The sequence below is a fragment of the Colias philodice genome, chromosome 16, assembly GCF_061535455.1.
Source record: "Colias philodice isolate Cphi_HAF_F1 chromosome 16, ilColPhil1 Martin Lab GWU primary, whole genome shotgun sequence".
NCBI classification, from domain to species: domain Eukaryota; kingdom Metazoa; phylum Arthropoda; class Insecta; order Lepidoptera; family Pieridae; genus Colias; species Colias philodice.
Genome location: NC_143101.1, coordinates 3,139,335 through 3,156,693, shown reverse-complemented (window position 1 = coordinate 3,156,693; position 17,359 = coordinate 3,139,335). Strand labels below are relative to the sequence as shown.

Here is a 17,359-nt window from a genome sequence, read left to right as displayed (position 1 = left end):
TAATTCTTTTTTATTATATTCCTTGAAGTACGAGGATGGTTCTTATGTGGAGAAAACGTGAATATGTACCACGGGCGAAGCCGGGGCGGACCGCTAGTCTTATATATAAAAATGAATCGCAAAATGTGTTGGTAAGCGCATAACTCGAGAACGGCTGAACCGATTTCGATAATTCTTTTTTTATTATATTCCTTGAATTACGAGGAGTGTTTTTATGTAGAGAAAACGTAAATATGTACCACGGGCGAAGCCGGGGCGGACCGCTAGTTGTAAATAAAATTACTTTGTAGTAAACTTTTTAAAATTATTAAGATTTTAAAATTATGTTATTCCAAGTATCCGAACATTGCGACATTATACTGACATCCATGACATTGACACTAATTGACAATGAAATAGTGAACTTGTAAAAATCGTAAATCAGTTTAAAATTCGCAAAATCTTTGTGTCTGTGTAAAGAAGTAGCTACTCGAATAATTACAGATACCTATCGAATTTAACGTCCAATCTTTATTCCTCGCCGTATTAAATTGTAATGATTTTTGTAGTCAAAATCTAAACAAATGGGTAGTGAATTACATCTTGAAAATACAGAATCCAGGTAAGATTATGCGCAATTTTTGTAAAGCTCGTACATTGCGAGTATTGCACAACATTATGTTTATGTTTTTTCATCTATGAAAAAGAGCTTCTGTGTCAAAATAATTATTTATTTTAAAGGTGGGCACAATCTATTTTTCATGTTAAATCAAGTTGTTATGCATCGTTTAATCATCTCATTCTATAACATTGGGTTCTGTATGTCATTCCACTAATAATTCATGTGTTTTTAGCACCTATAAGCTAATAGAGGTTTTTTTTTTCAACTAAATAAAAATAAACTATGCCCCCTTGATACAAATTTCGCTTATCAGTTATCACATATTATCTAGAGCAAGGGTCTTCAACGTTTATGAAGGCAAGGGCCAACTATACTTTGATATTTGTTCGGTGGGCCGCAATAAAACAAAAACTTTTTATTACTAGCTGCGCTCCGCGGTTTCATCTGCTTTTTTCAGTTCCAGTAAGAATGTTGAAATAAAAACTAACAATAATATTTAAAGTTATTTATTATTTAATTTTACAGTACTAAAAGTAATTGAAATTGAAATCAATGAGACGATTGACATTGTTTATTCTTAACTAGCTTATCAATATCAGTCCCTATGGTGGTCGTTGAAATCCTCAAACTGTTTTCTAGGTGAATATCGGTGATTCTACTCCTTGTCTTCGACTTAACGTTTTTCATCCGAGAAAATAACTGCTCGCACAGGTATGTGGTACCAAACAGAGATGTCATTTTCAGTGCATGGTCTCTTATCTTAGGAAAATGTGTAGTAGTGATGTATTTTGAATAGAACTCGAACAATCCTAAGTTGAATTTGTCTTTCAAAGAAGAGTTGCATTGTAATTCTATCAACTCCATCTGAACATCATCAGGGACATCTTCGACAGAAACATTGAATGGGCGAGCAAACAAATTCAAGCTTTTTTCATGTTTTCGGAAATCGGTAAAACGCGACTCGAATTGTGTTTTCAGATCCAGCAGCGCGGTAATATATTTGTCCATGTTGAGAATTCGACATGACGATAAATGTGGAAAATGCGTGGTCATATTATTTTTTAATTGATTGATCCACAACTCCAACTTCACTTCAAACGCTTTTAAAGCGTCAAATAGTTCATGAACCATATTATCTTTTCCTTGCAATTTCTTATTTAAATCATTGAGATGTGCTGTTATATCAACAAGAAATCCAAAATCACTTAGCCATGCTTCATCACCAAACTGTGGAATAGCTTTATCCTTATTAAGCATAAATGCTGCAATTTCTTTTCGCAAATCGAACACCCTTTTTAACATTTTTCGGCCCTGCTAAGCCAACGAACATCACAGAAATAGGTAATGTCACCATATTCGGCTTAAATAAATAAAATAACACATATTTTTAAATTATATAATAGAAATAAATACATAAAAACAATTTCTATACATATGAACTTCATTTTGAGTAAACTAATGCCGGGCCGCCAAGGATGCTGCCGCGGGCCGCATGCGGCCCGCGGGCCGCACGTTGAAGACCCTTGATCTAGAGTATGTATTCTAGAAAATTACATGACTATAATTATAATATGGTTTTAAATAGCAATTAGCAATAGTGTTATTCTTATAAATTCACTTTCATGATGACCATTTTTTACTAACAAAAGTCAATGCTTTTATTTCTCACTTTGTATTTTGGATCTATAAATTTTATGCAAATTATTCTTTTCGTTTTTATGTGAATTTTGAATAGGAGCATTTTAGTATATATTTTGATGTGATTTCTCTGGCATTTGATATTATTATTGATAAAAACTAGTATCTGTACCTACTATTCTAATAAGATTTTATAACATCATATTTGTCATAGTAAAAATCAATTAATACTTATAAGTATATATTTAGTCAAGTATGTATCTATTTATGTTTACAGAGGAAATTATACTAGCAACACCAATGGGAACTGACGAGCAAGTTTATATTTGTTTGTTTGTTGTTTGTGTTGCATGTTTTAGGTTGTGTGTGGTATAAGTACAATTCTGACATAGCTAATTAAAAATAAAAAGCCCCTGAATTTCGATCATCACTCCAAAAATTCATGTTTTGATATATGAAAGGAATTTTTATATTTTAAACTTTTGATTAAGTAGTATATTCATTTTTTAATATTAATGTACCAATATGAGTTAAACAAAAGACCATCATAATAATATATAAACATTTCTTAATATGTATAGCAAAAATGAAACTATGATGCAATAACAAATTAAAAACATCTGATTTAAGTTTAAAGTCCCTGTTCTTTAACTCTCTACCTCTTCTGCAATAATTTCAAAATCATTCATGAAAAATATCATACTTTGTTTGTTTATATGTGTGTACCGTTTTATCTTGCAGTATTATAGGCAGAGCATGGGTTGGGAATATTATTTCCGGTATATGGAAGTAAGATACTTTCATTAACAGCTTCTTAATGTATAGCTTTTGCTTTGTTTATGAGAATTCTGAATTTCATGTTACTTTATTTTTTCTGTGTTTTTATATATCAGAATGTAACAAGTCATGAATGGTGGTTTTATAAAGCTTTACACTCTTCCCTTTTTTGTTTCCATTTCCTATTTTCGTGTTTTTTTTTTTTAATTTTAATGTAAACAAATGATTATTGTGTTTTTTTTTTAATTTAAATTTGATTGTTAATCTTAATTGATTTAAAAAATATATATAGGTAATCCATATTAAACCAATTGTTTGCTTTTTATTGTTAGTGGGTGTGAGTGATATTTTTATATGTTATTTAAATTAATTTATGTAATTTTTTTTATAGTTGGATTGGGGGATGGTTCAGCTGGACTCGACAATCGGATACAATGTTAAGAAATATAGAAAAGACAATATTATCATGTAAGTATAATATCATGAAATATATAGCATTACAATTTGCATTGACAAAAAACAAAACATGTTCTGGATCTAACTTTTCAACTTTAATCAAGGTCAATTGAACTCTAGGTGATTCATCAGTATTATTAAAAGTTTTTGTTCATTTTTGCCTTCATCTTATCTATTAAAGATACAAAGTGCCATTTATGACTCAATTAAATATATTTAAACAATGGGTATTGTGCCTACATATAAAAATTAACACGCACACACTCACTAATAACTATCTAATTTTTTTTCGTATTTTTTTATTTATAATATACAGTAAAGCATCACAGGAATCAGTACGATTTAATGGTGATGCATTTTTTTTTATTTACCCATAATCCAATTTACAATAAAATTATGATATGTAATAGTTATGTCATAGATTAATAGCCAGCATTTCCGGACGAAACCTTTTGTAATAAAGATTAGATTCGACGCATATTATCAATAATATACGTAGTTACCATTATTATCAAGTAACCTTTGTTCAAGGTTCTGAAATAATTTCGTAAACTTGAAATTTGTCAAAACATATCTATAATTAAATTATATAGATTTAAATCTAACAACAATGTCATGAGTGCATTATGTTTTACATATTGAATTTGGTTTGATTTGAATTATTATTTTCCAAAAACAACAACAATTATGTAGATTACGTATAAAAAAAATATGATTAATATATGTATTTTTTTTCAAGTTTTGATGCAGGGTTTATCTTACTAATTGCATGTTGGAAGATAGAAGTAGGTATAGCAGATAATACTACATTCATTAATAATATATTCATTTTCTAAATAGGATTTACAATAACGTTATTTATATTTTATACTAATCAGGATGTAAACTCAAGTTCATGGTCGTAACAACGTTGTAATATGAGGAAGTTGTTAGTACTGTGATAGGATAGGTATCTATAGCAATTATCTACCAGCTGGCAGCTATACGCCAGGCGCGGTCCCAGGGGGGTGGACACGGGGGACATGACCCCCCCCAAAATCGTACTCTATAAAATAGAAAAATAATCTTATACTGTAGAATATATAAAAAAAACTGGCTAAGAGCGAATCGGAGTCACTCGCACATCTAAAGTTCTGTTTAAACCTGTTTTTAATCCCTTGCAAATGTCGAAATTTGCAAAAATTTGCAGCTAACGGCTTCCGACTCGCACTTGGCCGGTTTTTCTTTGTAAAATTTAAAAATAAGTAAGTAAAAAAATGTATAGAAATTTTCTCAAGTTTTTGCTTATCACTTTTATTGAATACGATTTTTTTTATTTATTTATTTATTTATTTATTTATTGAAAACACACACTAACATTACAGTTTCCCAATACGATAGTGGTTTTACATTTAATTGGTTACATCATGGTTACATCGAAATTAGAAATATATAACATAACTACATACAAACTAACATTACTTTTTATAGCATATTACAAATAAAGCTACTCGCGTGAATTCATCCCAAGTGCAACAAAATATATCCGTTTTGATTGCTATTTCATTGAGTGAACGAAGTGCACGCGTCATAGGTGCCTGACCTAGCAAGTTGGTGCGAGCGGACGGCACCAGCAGCAGCGGCGGCCGGCGCCGGCGCCCCGCGTATCCATCTGGTACATACAAATACATTTTACCCAAAATATCCGCATTATGTATCCTACCTCTAAAAATCCTGAACAGGTACGAGATTAACGCCAGGTCCCTTCTAACCCTCAGCTCGTTATATCCCACCATGCCCAAAACGAATAAAGTCGGATACATAAGCGGATAGAAAGGATAAACCCCGTATAATCTCATGTAAAGGTAACGAGTGAATTTATTTTGTATGCGCTCTAGCATAAGATTATATTTAATTTCATGCGGGCCCCAAATAACGGAGTTATATTCCAACTGGCTTCTTACTAGAGTATTGTATAAGTTAACAATAGCTCTAATATTCGAAAAATTTCGAGACATCCGCAATATAAACCCTAAGTTTTTAAAAGCTTTCTTACAAATATTAGTTATGTGCTTACTATAACTCAAGTCAGTACTGAGATTAACGCCAAGATCTTTAACTTCAGTCACGCGAATTCAACTGTTCTACCAAACATTCATCATTTGGGCAAATAAATAACAAATGTTTTAGAATTTGTTCGACTGTAGTTCCTTTTTTTAAATAATAGACATGTAAATAACTTTTACGTTCAGACGCTTCCAATGACGTCGAACCGGGCGCGGCCGTACCACGAGCTACATTTCTCGCCTCACGTCTAACTCGACGCCGCCTCACGTCGACCCATTCCATGTTAGCCCCGTCTCCGTTCCGGTCGTTCGAACCATCCGCGTCCACGAACTTGTCTTGCGAGTTCTGCGTGACTTGCGTAGAACACGTAGTAGGGGCGATCTCGCCGTCAGTGCCGCTCGGTGGGGACGGAGATGCGAGCGGTAACATCTTCTTCCCTGCTCGCACCTTGGGCTTCGCGACGTTGATAGTCGTAAGCGCACGAAGACGAGCATCGCGAAGTGGCCGCAGCTTAGAGTTACCCTCTTCATCATCACATTTTTTACTTGGCGAACTCAAATGTACCGTCGGATCTCTCATTTCTTTACTTTCAACAAATTCTTTTATGATCAAATTTTGTTCTAGTATAAGCGTTTCTAGTGAAGTTACTTTGTCTTGCAGACGTAACACAGTCTTATTCAACTCACGAATAACATTTTCCAAAGTTTTGTAAGACATAATCACAGATTTTATTTTTATAACGTAACAGCTGTGCGAATGCGTTTAACCCTTGCAAGCGCGCGGGGACTACTTATTTGGACTACTTTTGTGCGAGTACCTACGATTGGGGGGAGGGGGGGGGTTTGCATACCTTTCCAGCTGCGTGACCCCCCCCAAAATGTCAGGCTGGGACCGCGCCTGCTATACGCTTGGTCGATCATTAGATTTGCTGAATCATTATCATCTGTTACTAAGTATTATTAATGACAATTTTAGTTGATCTGGGATGATAATCACTAAGATATAAATGAACATAACACTAGAAATATGCCACCTTGCCCAGAAATATACTCATGTCTTAGGTACCTACTTTTAATAACAAGTTTAAAGTAGCTATGCAATCCATACTGTAAAGAACATACCCATGTTTTATAAACATATATGTATCATGTAACAGCTACCTAAGCTATTGTTTTAACTCTCTGTCTCTGATTATACCACAAACTAGATTCATGACACTTGGCATTCTTCCATTATTTCGTTAGATTTAATTACATTCGAGATGAAGGTCCATTAAAATGAAGCTCCGAAATATATATAGAAGCTCTAAATCACAACATTCAACGTTCATTTGACATACGGAAGTAATTCTTTTTAATGCACCTGCATATTTATACTGTGTATGAAATAATTGGTTGCATTTATTAAATGTGACATACTAAATTTATATCAACCCGCAAGGTCTTATCTTTAAGTGTCTGTGCCAAATTTTATCAAGAACCAATCAGCCGTTTTGAGAGTAATATAAACAATTAAACATCTTATAATATGAATAGATAAAATTTTTTGATAAATTCATAACTTCATAGATAATCTATATTATGAATACATCTAAAGATCAAGGAAGTAAGATAATATTAAGATGAAGGATGTATCAAGTTGATATGATGTGATATCCATACTTAATATTATAAATGCGAAAGTAACTCTGTCTGTCTGTTACTCAATCACGCCTAAACTACTGAACCAATTTTCATGAAATTTGGTATGGAGATATTTTGATACCCGAGAAAGGACATAGGCTACTTTTTATCCCGGGAAAATGACGCAATCCCGGAAATCCCACGGGAACGGGAACTATGCGGGTTTTTCTTTGACTACGCGGGCGAAGCCGCGGGCGGAAACCTAGTATTGTATAAAATTGTATGATTTTGCCGTCGACAGTTCACGAATGTTCGCAGTTTTGTTTTTTGCCTAGAAGTAACTTTTCCCAAACCTATCGTGTTCCCAAATAATACAATTTTCCTTATTCCCTCTGACGCATACATTATCGTTTGCTGCGATTTATCACTAGAGATCATCTATAAATTATCAAGTAGGTACTAGCTTACCGCCCAACCCGGCTTCGCCCGATTTATCTAAAACCTCAACCTTCCTCTTGAATCACTCTATCTATAAAAAAAACTGCATCAAAATCCGTTGCGTAGTTTTAAAGATTTAAGCATACAAAGGGACATAGGGCAGAGAAAGCGGCTTTTTTGTATACTATGTATAGTAGTAATTTAACCAATTACAGGTGTTAAAACAGCGTACAAACGTTTCTACGTGGACATAGGCTCCGTAGTGGGTCAGTGTGACAAAATATGGACGATTTCTCTCAATGACGAGTCTCCCCAGACCCCCCTTGTGATGTTGCACGGTATGGGCGCGGGGGTCGCGCTCTGGTGTCCTAATTTAGACGCCCTAGCCGCTACCAGACCAGTGTACGCTATTGATTTGTTGGGTAAGTTAGCAGGACGACAATAAAAATTATTGACGTGACGTGAGTCTTATAATTTAATAGAGCCGGCTGCACGCACGAAAAAACATGACTCATGCGGCGTTACCTCGCTCTGAGGCGTTCCATGTAAGGCTTGAAGTGCAAGCGAGGGCGCGGAACGAGCTACAAAGAAGCACAATCGGTCTTAAGACGTTGTCACGTTCAACTTTCGTCAGTAAACCGACTTTACAGACAATCAATTTTTTTTTAAATCTAAAATATTACTACACAGGAATAAAATTAGTCTACAGTATGAATAGCGTCATTTTTAAAACCACAATATTTTCAAATAGCAAAAAATACATTTACTTTTATTTTAGGTCAATCAAAATTGAAATAGTAGTATAGAGTAGCTTAAAATTCTGAAATGTTGTCAATTAAGTCTGATGCAATACTGTTCAAATATGTATTTGTCGGAGATCCCCCCCCTGATATTACCGAACGCAAGCGCATGACTCACGAAGTGCACTTGGACATGGCCGTGGTAGCGGACGGGCATTCAAGTGTTGGAGCTCGTGCCGAGCGGACTTGTCTGTTCGAGTCTATATCAGTCTCTATATTAGTTTGAGTTTAGATTCGCTATACAAAGTATTCATTTCAGTTCATTAGTGATTGTCAGTGTAAGATTCCGTTTATGTCTTTTGATGCCCGAAGTTACCCAAGATGCCCACTGTAGAGGATATAACCAGCCCACATAGTTTATAAATCCAGCCATCGCCGATATCAGAAGCGGGATTGCTTTGAGCACAAAGAATAAACGTGATTTTTACAATCGTCATGTGGTAATGTAGACGTGTTATAAAATTATTTTGGAGGTGCAAATAGTATCATGCGACGTTTAATCGTAGCTATAAGAAAACCGGTGAGTGCTTACAACATACAACAAGTGGAACAACAACGTGCGTGATGTAATGCCATTGTCCGTTGATCTGTGTTTTGAAAAAAGCCGTTAAAGTTATTATTTGTTACTATTTGCTATTTATGATGCGTTAAAGTGCTTTGCAGTGTCTATCATGTCTCTTAATTTATTTTCTGGTAGCAGGGGACACAGTAAGGAGAATTGTTACCGTATTGTGTAGCGTAATGTGACTATGTTGAGCCCGTTGCGGCTGCTTGTGTTAACTTGCAGGGTGGCGAGCCAAGCGACGTGAGTGCCTGTCGGTGTGTGTCGACGGGTTGTGTGCGTCAGTGGCTTCTTGGCGATATGTGAGCGTGAAGGAAGTTGCCACTTCAACCGTGTTGTCGCGTGTTTCACGGTTTGACAAGCGTTTGCAGCGTATGGCCCTTGCTAGTTGCCACTACTGAGATTGTTGCCGGGGATTGCTGCAGCGAGAGCTCAGGGCAGCCGTCTTTATGCGGTGAAGGGCTCCGCAAATTAGTGACATTTACAGGACAAGTGCGAGGCGTAACAGGGCTGCTTCGCTGACTGTGTGCTATCAATAAGTTTGTAGGAGACCTGCGTATGAATGCCATCCGCAGACAGCAGAGGAGGCGCGCGACGGATCAGCAGTCCTCTTAGTGCAGGGTTTAACCATCGCGAGTCATTTGTTTCATGTGTGGCGTGTCTGGCCACTTTGCATCGGAGTGCACGAGCGGATAAGGTGCTAATGATTGCACTAGGCACAGAATCACCGAGAACCAGCAGGTCAGGTACATGCACGTTGCCTGAGCGCAATCATTGAGTCAACACGTGCCGTGTGGCAAACTTATGGACAACTGTGAGTCATACATGTTTAGTTTTGTTTCTTGGTAGGTACTGAGTGTATCCTTATCAGAGATATAATTGCTAGTAGCAAATTGACTAGTAAGCGTTTTTATTAATAACATTAATTTCAAAATAATCTGTTAACATATTGTAGACAGTTCATAACAAGGTTTATGGCAAGTTACAATGGGGGATTACTTTTTAGTAATTTTAATTTGTGTTGTGCCTAATCATTATTATGATAGCGATGCTAGCTTATTAGGTTGAGAAATTAAACACAAAGTTTACATGTGTGATATTCTAATGTGTTACATTATTGCGTAATAATGTTCTTATTTGTAACTAGTCTGATACGACAAATTGTTTTGATTTTTATCACGCTTCCTTTATTGTTCGTATGTAACGGACTCGATTTTGAACTACCTACTTTAATGAGACAGATTTAGTTCACACTGTGTACATTTACTAAGGAATAGTGACAATACAATAATTTCATCTTATTGAAGCGTGTTGCTTGGTTAATTATGTTTCTCTCTATTATACACTGGTACCGATAGAAGAAAGATACTTAGGTTTGGTAGGCTTACTCAGGGACATAAGTCCAACATGCAGAGGCGTGAATTTTAATTAGAGAATTTTAATGTGTTGTGTTTTAGTGTTATTATTATTACATTAGCACTAATTTACCATCTGAGTTACAGCTGTTGAAATGTGTCTTTTCTAGAGGAAATTTGTGCGTTGAATGAGCAGCAGGTTGCGTAACAAATCATTGAGTTTTTAACAGCTGGATTAGTGAAACCAAGTAGCTATCTGGTTAGCTTCTCTCGTCGAAAAAGGTACAGTGCGTTTCTGAGTTGTAGCAAGGAGTGGAGTGAGTGCTTTGAGGAAGGTAGTATCTTCTGTAAACCTATCCAAATGTAAGTTTTGAAAGCGTAGTGTTGAATACTTATGCTTTGTTGTTAAGGATGGTAAAGTACAGTCACATAGCTTATACAGCTTCTTATTTCTGTTTGTTTATTAACAGTTTTCTTAAATTATAGCACTATTGTTTATGCTTACAAGTTACAAGGGAAGTAAAATTAATCAGCGATTACTCATCATCACATGAGCAAATCAGTTGAACGTTTATTAGTCTTCTAACATCAAAGCCTATTCTTATGGTGTATGATCCCGGTTCACACAGATCCAAGCGCGGATGGATGTGGTACTGAACTGATACGGAAACATGACGGTAGTAGCATCCAGTTGCTTACTACAGACGTAGAACTACTGCCTTAGAGACCAGGTTTTACTTCCATGCATACGAGACCACAGTTTAAGTTGTAGCAGCATAGCAGTGGTTAATGCAGTTATGCACTTCAGGTATTATTTACAGGTTTACAAGTTTTCAGGGGTGACAGATTAACAGTGTAGTTCGGTGGGAGCCGTTTAGTATAAAGCTGTCTTCGCGTGTTCACAGGTGGGTGCCTGGCTCCAGTCTTTCGACTTTGATATTATTTGGAGAAAGGGCGCTAGGATTAAGCATGTTGTTTGCTTTTCGCGCAATCCACGTCGGCTGCCACAGTATGTATTTCGATTATTGCAAATTGTGTGGGGCAGAATCGAGTCAACATAGCTGAGCTTTCCGTTGACTGGCTGCCAGGACCAAGAGAGGCGTTTGGACATGCAGAACGAGTTGTTACATGTTGAGTTATTACTGTTGTCTGGAAGACATATGCGGTAAGGTTGCAAATTATTTGTCAAGGTGCAGATAAAATGGTAAAAGATCAGTGGTACATAATATCCAGGATGTAGTCATGCATCTGGGTTACATGTCTAAGTTCGTGCGTAAGTGCGTAATATAAAGTTGACACTTTATCACTTGCTAAATCTCTAAGCCTAGCTCGGGTAGAACTCAAGCAAAACACTTAAGTTAGTATTTCGTGCACATTGATGCTACAGTGGAACTTAGTGGGAAGAATGATGTTAAGGAGTATGTTTTAGTCTAATTGATACTTTCACGCGATATGTTTTGCTCTATTACTTTAAAAATGTGTAGAGTGGTTTAGTAGTACTAGAAGTAGTATAACGGCACAAGAGGCCAGTGTTAATTTGTTTTGATAATTAGCCAGTATTATTGATAATCGGGCAGGTGCTTAGAAAGTAAATGTTTTCTCAGTTATTTTGTAAAAAAAAAATAAAGTTACATTAAGATGTAGTCTCCACTGGGGGTAGTGGTGTTAATGATCAGGTAGATCGTGACGAGTACGCTGAAAAGGTGTGCTCATGGCAGTCATCATTCATCATCGTCATCGATATAGTCCACTACTGGACATGGCGTCATCGTCAACATAATCAGCCTTTTGCAGTACACTGCTGGACATGGAAGTCATCATCATCGTCATCGTCAACATCATCTGCCTTTCGTAGTCACTGCTGAACATGGAAGTCGTCATCGTCATCATCATCAACATCATGAGCCTTTGGTTGTTCACTGCTAGACATAGCAGTAGAGTCTAGCAAACATCGATATTGTCAAGATACGTTAGGTGACGTATGCACTGTAAACCGTGTTACAAAAGCTAGATAGCTGAAGGAGCTATTATTTGTTAAAGGAGACTTTGGGGTTAATGTCTGTAATTGATAATGAAGTCAATCAAGTTCTGATAAAAGTAAAGCTTCTCTAAATGGAAATTTAATATTGGTGATAATCTTCTTTTCGACATTGAGGAAATAAATCAAAGCAAGCTTGACTTGAAGTTGAAGGGTACGCTTAAAATTGTTGAGGTGTAGTTATTAGTGCCGTTTCAAATCATTCAATTTCAAAATCCTCACAACAGAGTCAGGAAAATATCCGACCATGAGGTTATTAGTAGTAGCTAGTAATGGTAGTAGTTGTAATGACGTAAGAGCTTTGTGTAAAAGGGGAGATGTAAAATGTTTTATCTGGATTTTGTAATGCATTGTAGTGCCGTTTGTTGAGTGGTAGTAGATACAGTTGAAATTTGTCTCTTGTCTTGTTCTTCGTTACGTTGGTGCGTTAACGAGTAATGTCGTTGTAGCAACGGGTTATCCTTGCTTTCGTTGGTGCAAAAGCAAGATGAGTCGTTGGAGCGACGACCTTTTGAGATATCCTTGTTTTCGTTGTTGCGAAGCGAGATGAGTCGTTGTAGCGACGTTATTAAGTGTTAGCCTCATTTCGTTGGTGCGAAATTGTGGTGTGTCGTTGTAGCGACGATGTTCCGTGCTTTATTTATTTCGTTGGTGCGAAATTGCGGTGAGTCATTGTATTAACATTATTCAGTGTTGTGTTCGTTTCGTTGGTGCGAAATCGACATGAGTCGTTGGTGCGACGTTATTCAGAGCTATTATGTTTCGTAGGTGCGAAATCGAGGAGAGCTGTTGGTGCGGCGCTGATTGATGAATAATGATTATTGTTTGTTTTAGTGACGACCTAAAATGGTTGACGAGAATCAGTATGGCCGAGCAGGATACTGTGAGTATGTAGTCTTTGCAGAGACTTCACACGAGGACGTGTGATCGTCAGAGATGGCCGTGTCGGAGATCCCCCCCCTGATATTACCGAACGCAAGCGCATGACTCACGAAGTGCACTTGGACATGGCCGTGGTAGCGGACGGGCATTCAAGTGTTGGAGCTCGTGCCGAGCGGACTTGTCTGTTCGAGTCTATATCAGTCTCTATATTAGTTTGAGTTTAGATTCGCTATACAAAGTATTCATTTCAGTTCATTAGTGATTGTCAGTGTAAGATTCCGTTTATGTCTTTTGATGCCCGAAGTTACCCAAGATGCCCACTGTAGAGGATATAACCAGCCCACATAGTTTATAAATCCAGCCATCGCCGATATATTTAAAATCGTTGAATCTCTATGAAGCGTGAATGTGAATCACCATGACTTGCTATTATGTTTCGTTATTCGTATCTGGTCGATGAGTAGGTACTTTAAGTTATAAGTTTTACAATAATATGATCAGAAGCTTGTATTTCAATCCGACTTTACCAATATAGAATCCCTTTGAATTTTATCATAAATTACGAAAATGATGGTGGTGCAAATACTATAATGAAAATCGATTTAGTTTTTTCACAATTAATTTTTTCGTCCACTTAAATGTCCTATTTAGTATAACAAAACTAGTATATTTTTAACATTACCCTATAACTTAACTTTATTCTTTTTTTTAGGTTTTGGCAGAAGTTCCCGCCCAAAATTCGCTTCAGACGCAGAAAAGGTGGAAGCCCAATGGGTAGAGTCGGTAGAAGAATGGAGACGAGAGGTTAAACTAAAGGAATTTATTTTATTGGGCCATAGTCTTGGTGGGTATATTGCCACAGCATACGCGTTGAAGTATCCGGATAGGTGAGCTATCTTGTTGTTTTCTAATGTGTTTTATGGAGCTTTTTTATACTGTGTATTGGTTGATGTTTATGCGTGGAATAAGTGTAAGAATGTGATCTTTATAGGATATCGGTTTTTTTTAGTTTATGTAGATTCTATATACCAGGTAGAACGGATTTTTTTTTATATTACTTACATCAGAAATTCTTTTTTAATAAAAAATATTTTATGTACAAATAAAGTTACTAATCGAGATCTATATCTCGATCTCGCTATTAAAAAAACCTGCATTTCAAGGTTAATCTTAAATAGCATTTCTTACCAGTTATTTATCGTTGCTTAATAACAATAACCATACCCTGGTTTATTTAACTAAAATGTAAGTAAGTACCTAATGTTCCCAAATGGATTTGACGGGGAAACCTTCAAGAAAAGGACATATTTATTTCTCAAAGGTCGGCAACACATTCGCGGTGACCCTAACATTGCTTATGGGCGGCGGGCATCACTTTCCATCAGGTGACCCGCCTGCTCGTTTGCCCGCTTTAACGTTAAAAAAAAATGTAACTTTCAGAGTCCGCCACCTAATCCTAGCCGATCCGTGGGGTTTTCCCGAAAAACCGACCAACGGCAACGAAAAGGTCCAAATTCCATTTTGGGTTAAGGCCCTAGCCACAGCATTACAACCCCTAAACCCTCTCTGGGCGGTTAGAGCAGCTGGTCCTGCGGGCAAGTGGCTGGTTTCCAAGACCCGCCCGGATATATCCAGGAAATACACCAACTATGTCCCGGATGCGGTCACGGTTATCCCGGAGTATATATATCAGTGCAACTCGCAAGCGCCCACGTGAGTATAACTATAAATTATATTATGTACTATGATAATAAAAAATTAAATCCAGAAATATGTTCTTAGAGCCGGCGCAGATATGACGGAGCGCAGCACAGACCATTTTTCATTGTTAAACTATTATCGATTAAAATGATATTCAAAATCAAATAACAACAATTTATTCCCGAGGAGCATTGAAACGTCACATGAGAAGGAAGCGCGCTACGCTTTTGAAGGAACAATGTCGATAATAGTTTGACAATGAACAATGCGCTCCGCCATATCTGCCTTTCATTGTTTTCATTCGTATACCTATATGCAAAGCCGGGTGAAATAAACAATACGCGTACAACTACTGTGTATTCAAGATTTTTTTTAGTTATATAACACTCAAATGCTTTAATGAGAAAAAAAAATTGTTCATCAGGAGGAATTCGAACCGGCGTCTTTAGGCATGCCATGCCTTTAACTAATTAAATTGTCTTAATATAAAAATAACTAATAATTTATATAAATAATTTAAAATTTCAGAGGTGAAAGCGCGTTCCACACACTGATGCAAGGTTTCGGTTGGGCCAAGAACCCGATGGTGCATAGAGTAGAGAAACTCGACACGAACCTGCCCGTCACAGTACTGTATGGATCGAGATCGTGGGTGGACAATAGTACGGGACAGTTGCTCTCTGAGAGCAGGCCTAATTCCAAGACTTATGTGCAGGTATGGTTACTTTTAGCAGGTTTTTGTTTGTGCGCAATAATGTCTGACCGATCTATTGATCCGTCAGATATTTTATTTTTTAAAACTTATTAGTTTTGAGGTTTATTATATTTACTTGGTTTTGTGTGATATTTGATTTGATTATTATTTATTTGAATGTTATTATAATAACAAAACTCATTTTATTACCATTCAAATAAATTTTAAATTTTGTCTGAGAATATTTACACATTCGTGTGAAATTGTTACTTCGTATAAACAATCATGTTCGTTATTTTACTGGCTATTCGTGCGAATGTGTAAATGCGACACAGCCATAGATCTTTAAAATTGTGTCTTGTAATAAATACTAAAGAACACAAACGTTAAACAACTGAGAAGTAGTAAACCTAAAAAAAATAATCTAATTTACGTCAAATTGCAGGTAATCAACGGCGCCGGCCACCACATATACCTCGACAAGCCGGATCTATTCAACAAATTTGTGAACGAAGCGTGTACTAGAGCCGATTCCGACCCAAGACTGCCCGCACAGACTTCCGAAACTAATGCCACACCTAACCAAACACCAACAGAAGAAAATATTGAAGTAAACAACCCTAGTAATAATGAAAATACCACTCAAGCGCAAACTTCTTGATAGCAAAAAGGAAATTAGTTAAGCGAATATCACAATAATTACTAAATTGTTATTTTTACGCAATTGCCTTATAGATTAATGACGCATTTGGATGGTCGCCATCTTTGTTTTAAAATGGAGTCGGTGTGTTACTAATTATAAATTTTTATTAATTTAAGACACAAAGTATAAATGCGTGCACAGGAACGTTCATTGATATTAATTGCGGAGGGATTTTTTTTTTGTTAAATTTAGTGTGTTTTGTATTGCCATGTATTTGTTAGATTAAATAAATTAACATAGACTATATAATATATGATATTAGTCGCTCCTCTTCATAAAAAAGAATATTTGAGCTTCGATAAAATAAGAATAATTTATAAATTATCTATTACGCTTACATGAGATTTTGTGAAATTTTAAACAAAATTACATAAAAACAATAAAAAAAAAATTTAGGTACAGGGGACTGTTTATTGTTGATTTTTATTTTTATCCTATCACAATTTAAAAAAAGAATATTGAAGCACATGAAATATAACTATGGACAGTTTAAGATTATATAGTCTATACAGGGTGTCCCAAAAAGTAGTGATGAACGGAAGCTGGGAGGTAGAGGACCAAGAGGGCTATCCGAATCACCCCCATGTGTGTTATGCGAATTTTCGTATTTTCGGAGTTATGACGTTTTTTTCAATTTTTCATCTATCGCCGAGTACGATGAGATTTTTATTTATGGTGACGTGAATTAATGCGCTAGATGCTTGATTTTTTTGTGTGCTAAGCTGAAAGATAGGCCAATTCAGTATAGCAACATTTACTATCGTTAGATCTTCGAATGGAATAAAAAAAAGAATTTAATGCCAAGAAAGATAAAATTACCCAGTATGTTCATAACTTCAAAGGCCCATAAAAAAATAAAATCACATAAAAAAGGTTTTCCATTTGGCTATTAAAAACTTCCTCTATCGATCAGGTAGCTACCCTAAAAATTTCATTTTATTATTCAGAAGGCTTCAATAAAAAAATTGAAATCTAAATGTGGTAAGTGCAAAATTTTTATTAACTTGATGATCATTAAAACTAATAAATAGGTGTTTAATTACCAG

General features: G+C 36.0%; 1 protein-coding gene across 3 annotated transcripts; it reads left to right on the top strand.

The window, feature by feature from the left end:
• The first annotated feature begins 388 nt into the window (after positions 1-388).
• puml (pummelig) lies at positions 389-16,816 on the top strand. 3 transcript variants are annotated; one of them, XM_089704561.1, is made up of 8 exons: positions 389-601; positions 2,981-3,028; positions 3,408-3,484; positions 7,794-8,000; positions 13,928-14,102; positions 14,656-14,928; positions 15,445-15,631; positions 16,056-16,816. In XM_089704561.1, the coding sequence occupies exons 1-8, from the start codon at positions 564-566 to the stop codon at positions 16,269-16,271; spliced, it is 1,221 nt and encodes a 406-aa protein (XP_089560687.1). In that variant the 5' UTR covers positions 389-563; the 3' UTR covers positions 16,272-16,816. The 3 variants fall into 3 exon arrangements, with proteins under 3 accessions (XP_089560687.1, XP_089560690.1, XP_089560688.1); XM_089704564.1 differs by lacking the exon at positions 2,981-3,028 and adding an exon at positions 2,517-2,553; XM_089704562.1 differs by lacking the exon at positions 2,981-3,028.
• The last annotated feature ends 543 nt before the right edge of the window (positions 16,817-17,359 follow it).

Excerpts from the sequence above, each read along its gene's own strand:
- puml (XM_089704561.1), top strand. The coding sequence starts at position 564 with ATGGGTAGTGAATTACATCTTGAAAATACAGAATCCAG. Across the intron at positions 3,485-7,793 it reads AGAAAAGACAATATTATCAT|GTGTTAAAACAGCGTACAAA; the intron begins GTAAGTATAATA and ends AACCAATTACAG. Across the intron at positions 8,001-13,927 it reads GTACGCTATTGATTTGTTGG|GTTTTGGCAGAAGTTCCCGC; the intron begins GTAAGTTAGCAG and ends TCTTTTTTTTAG.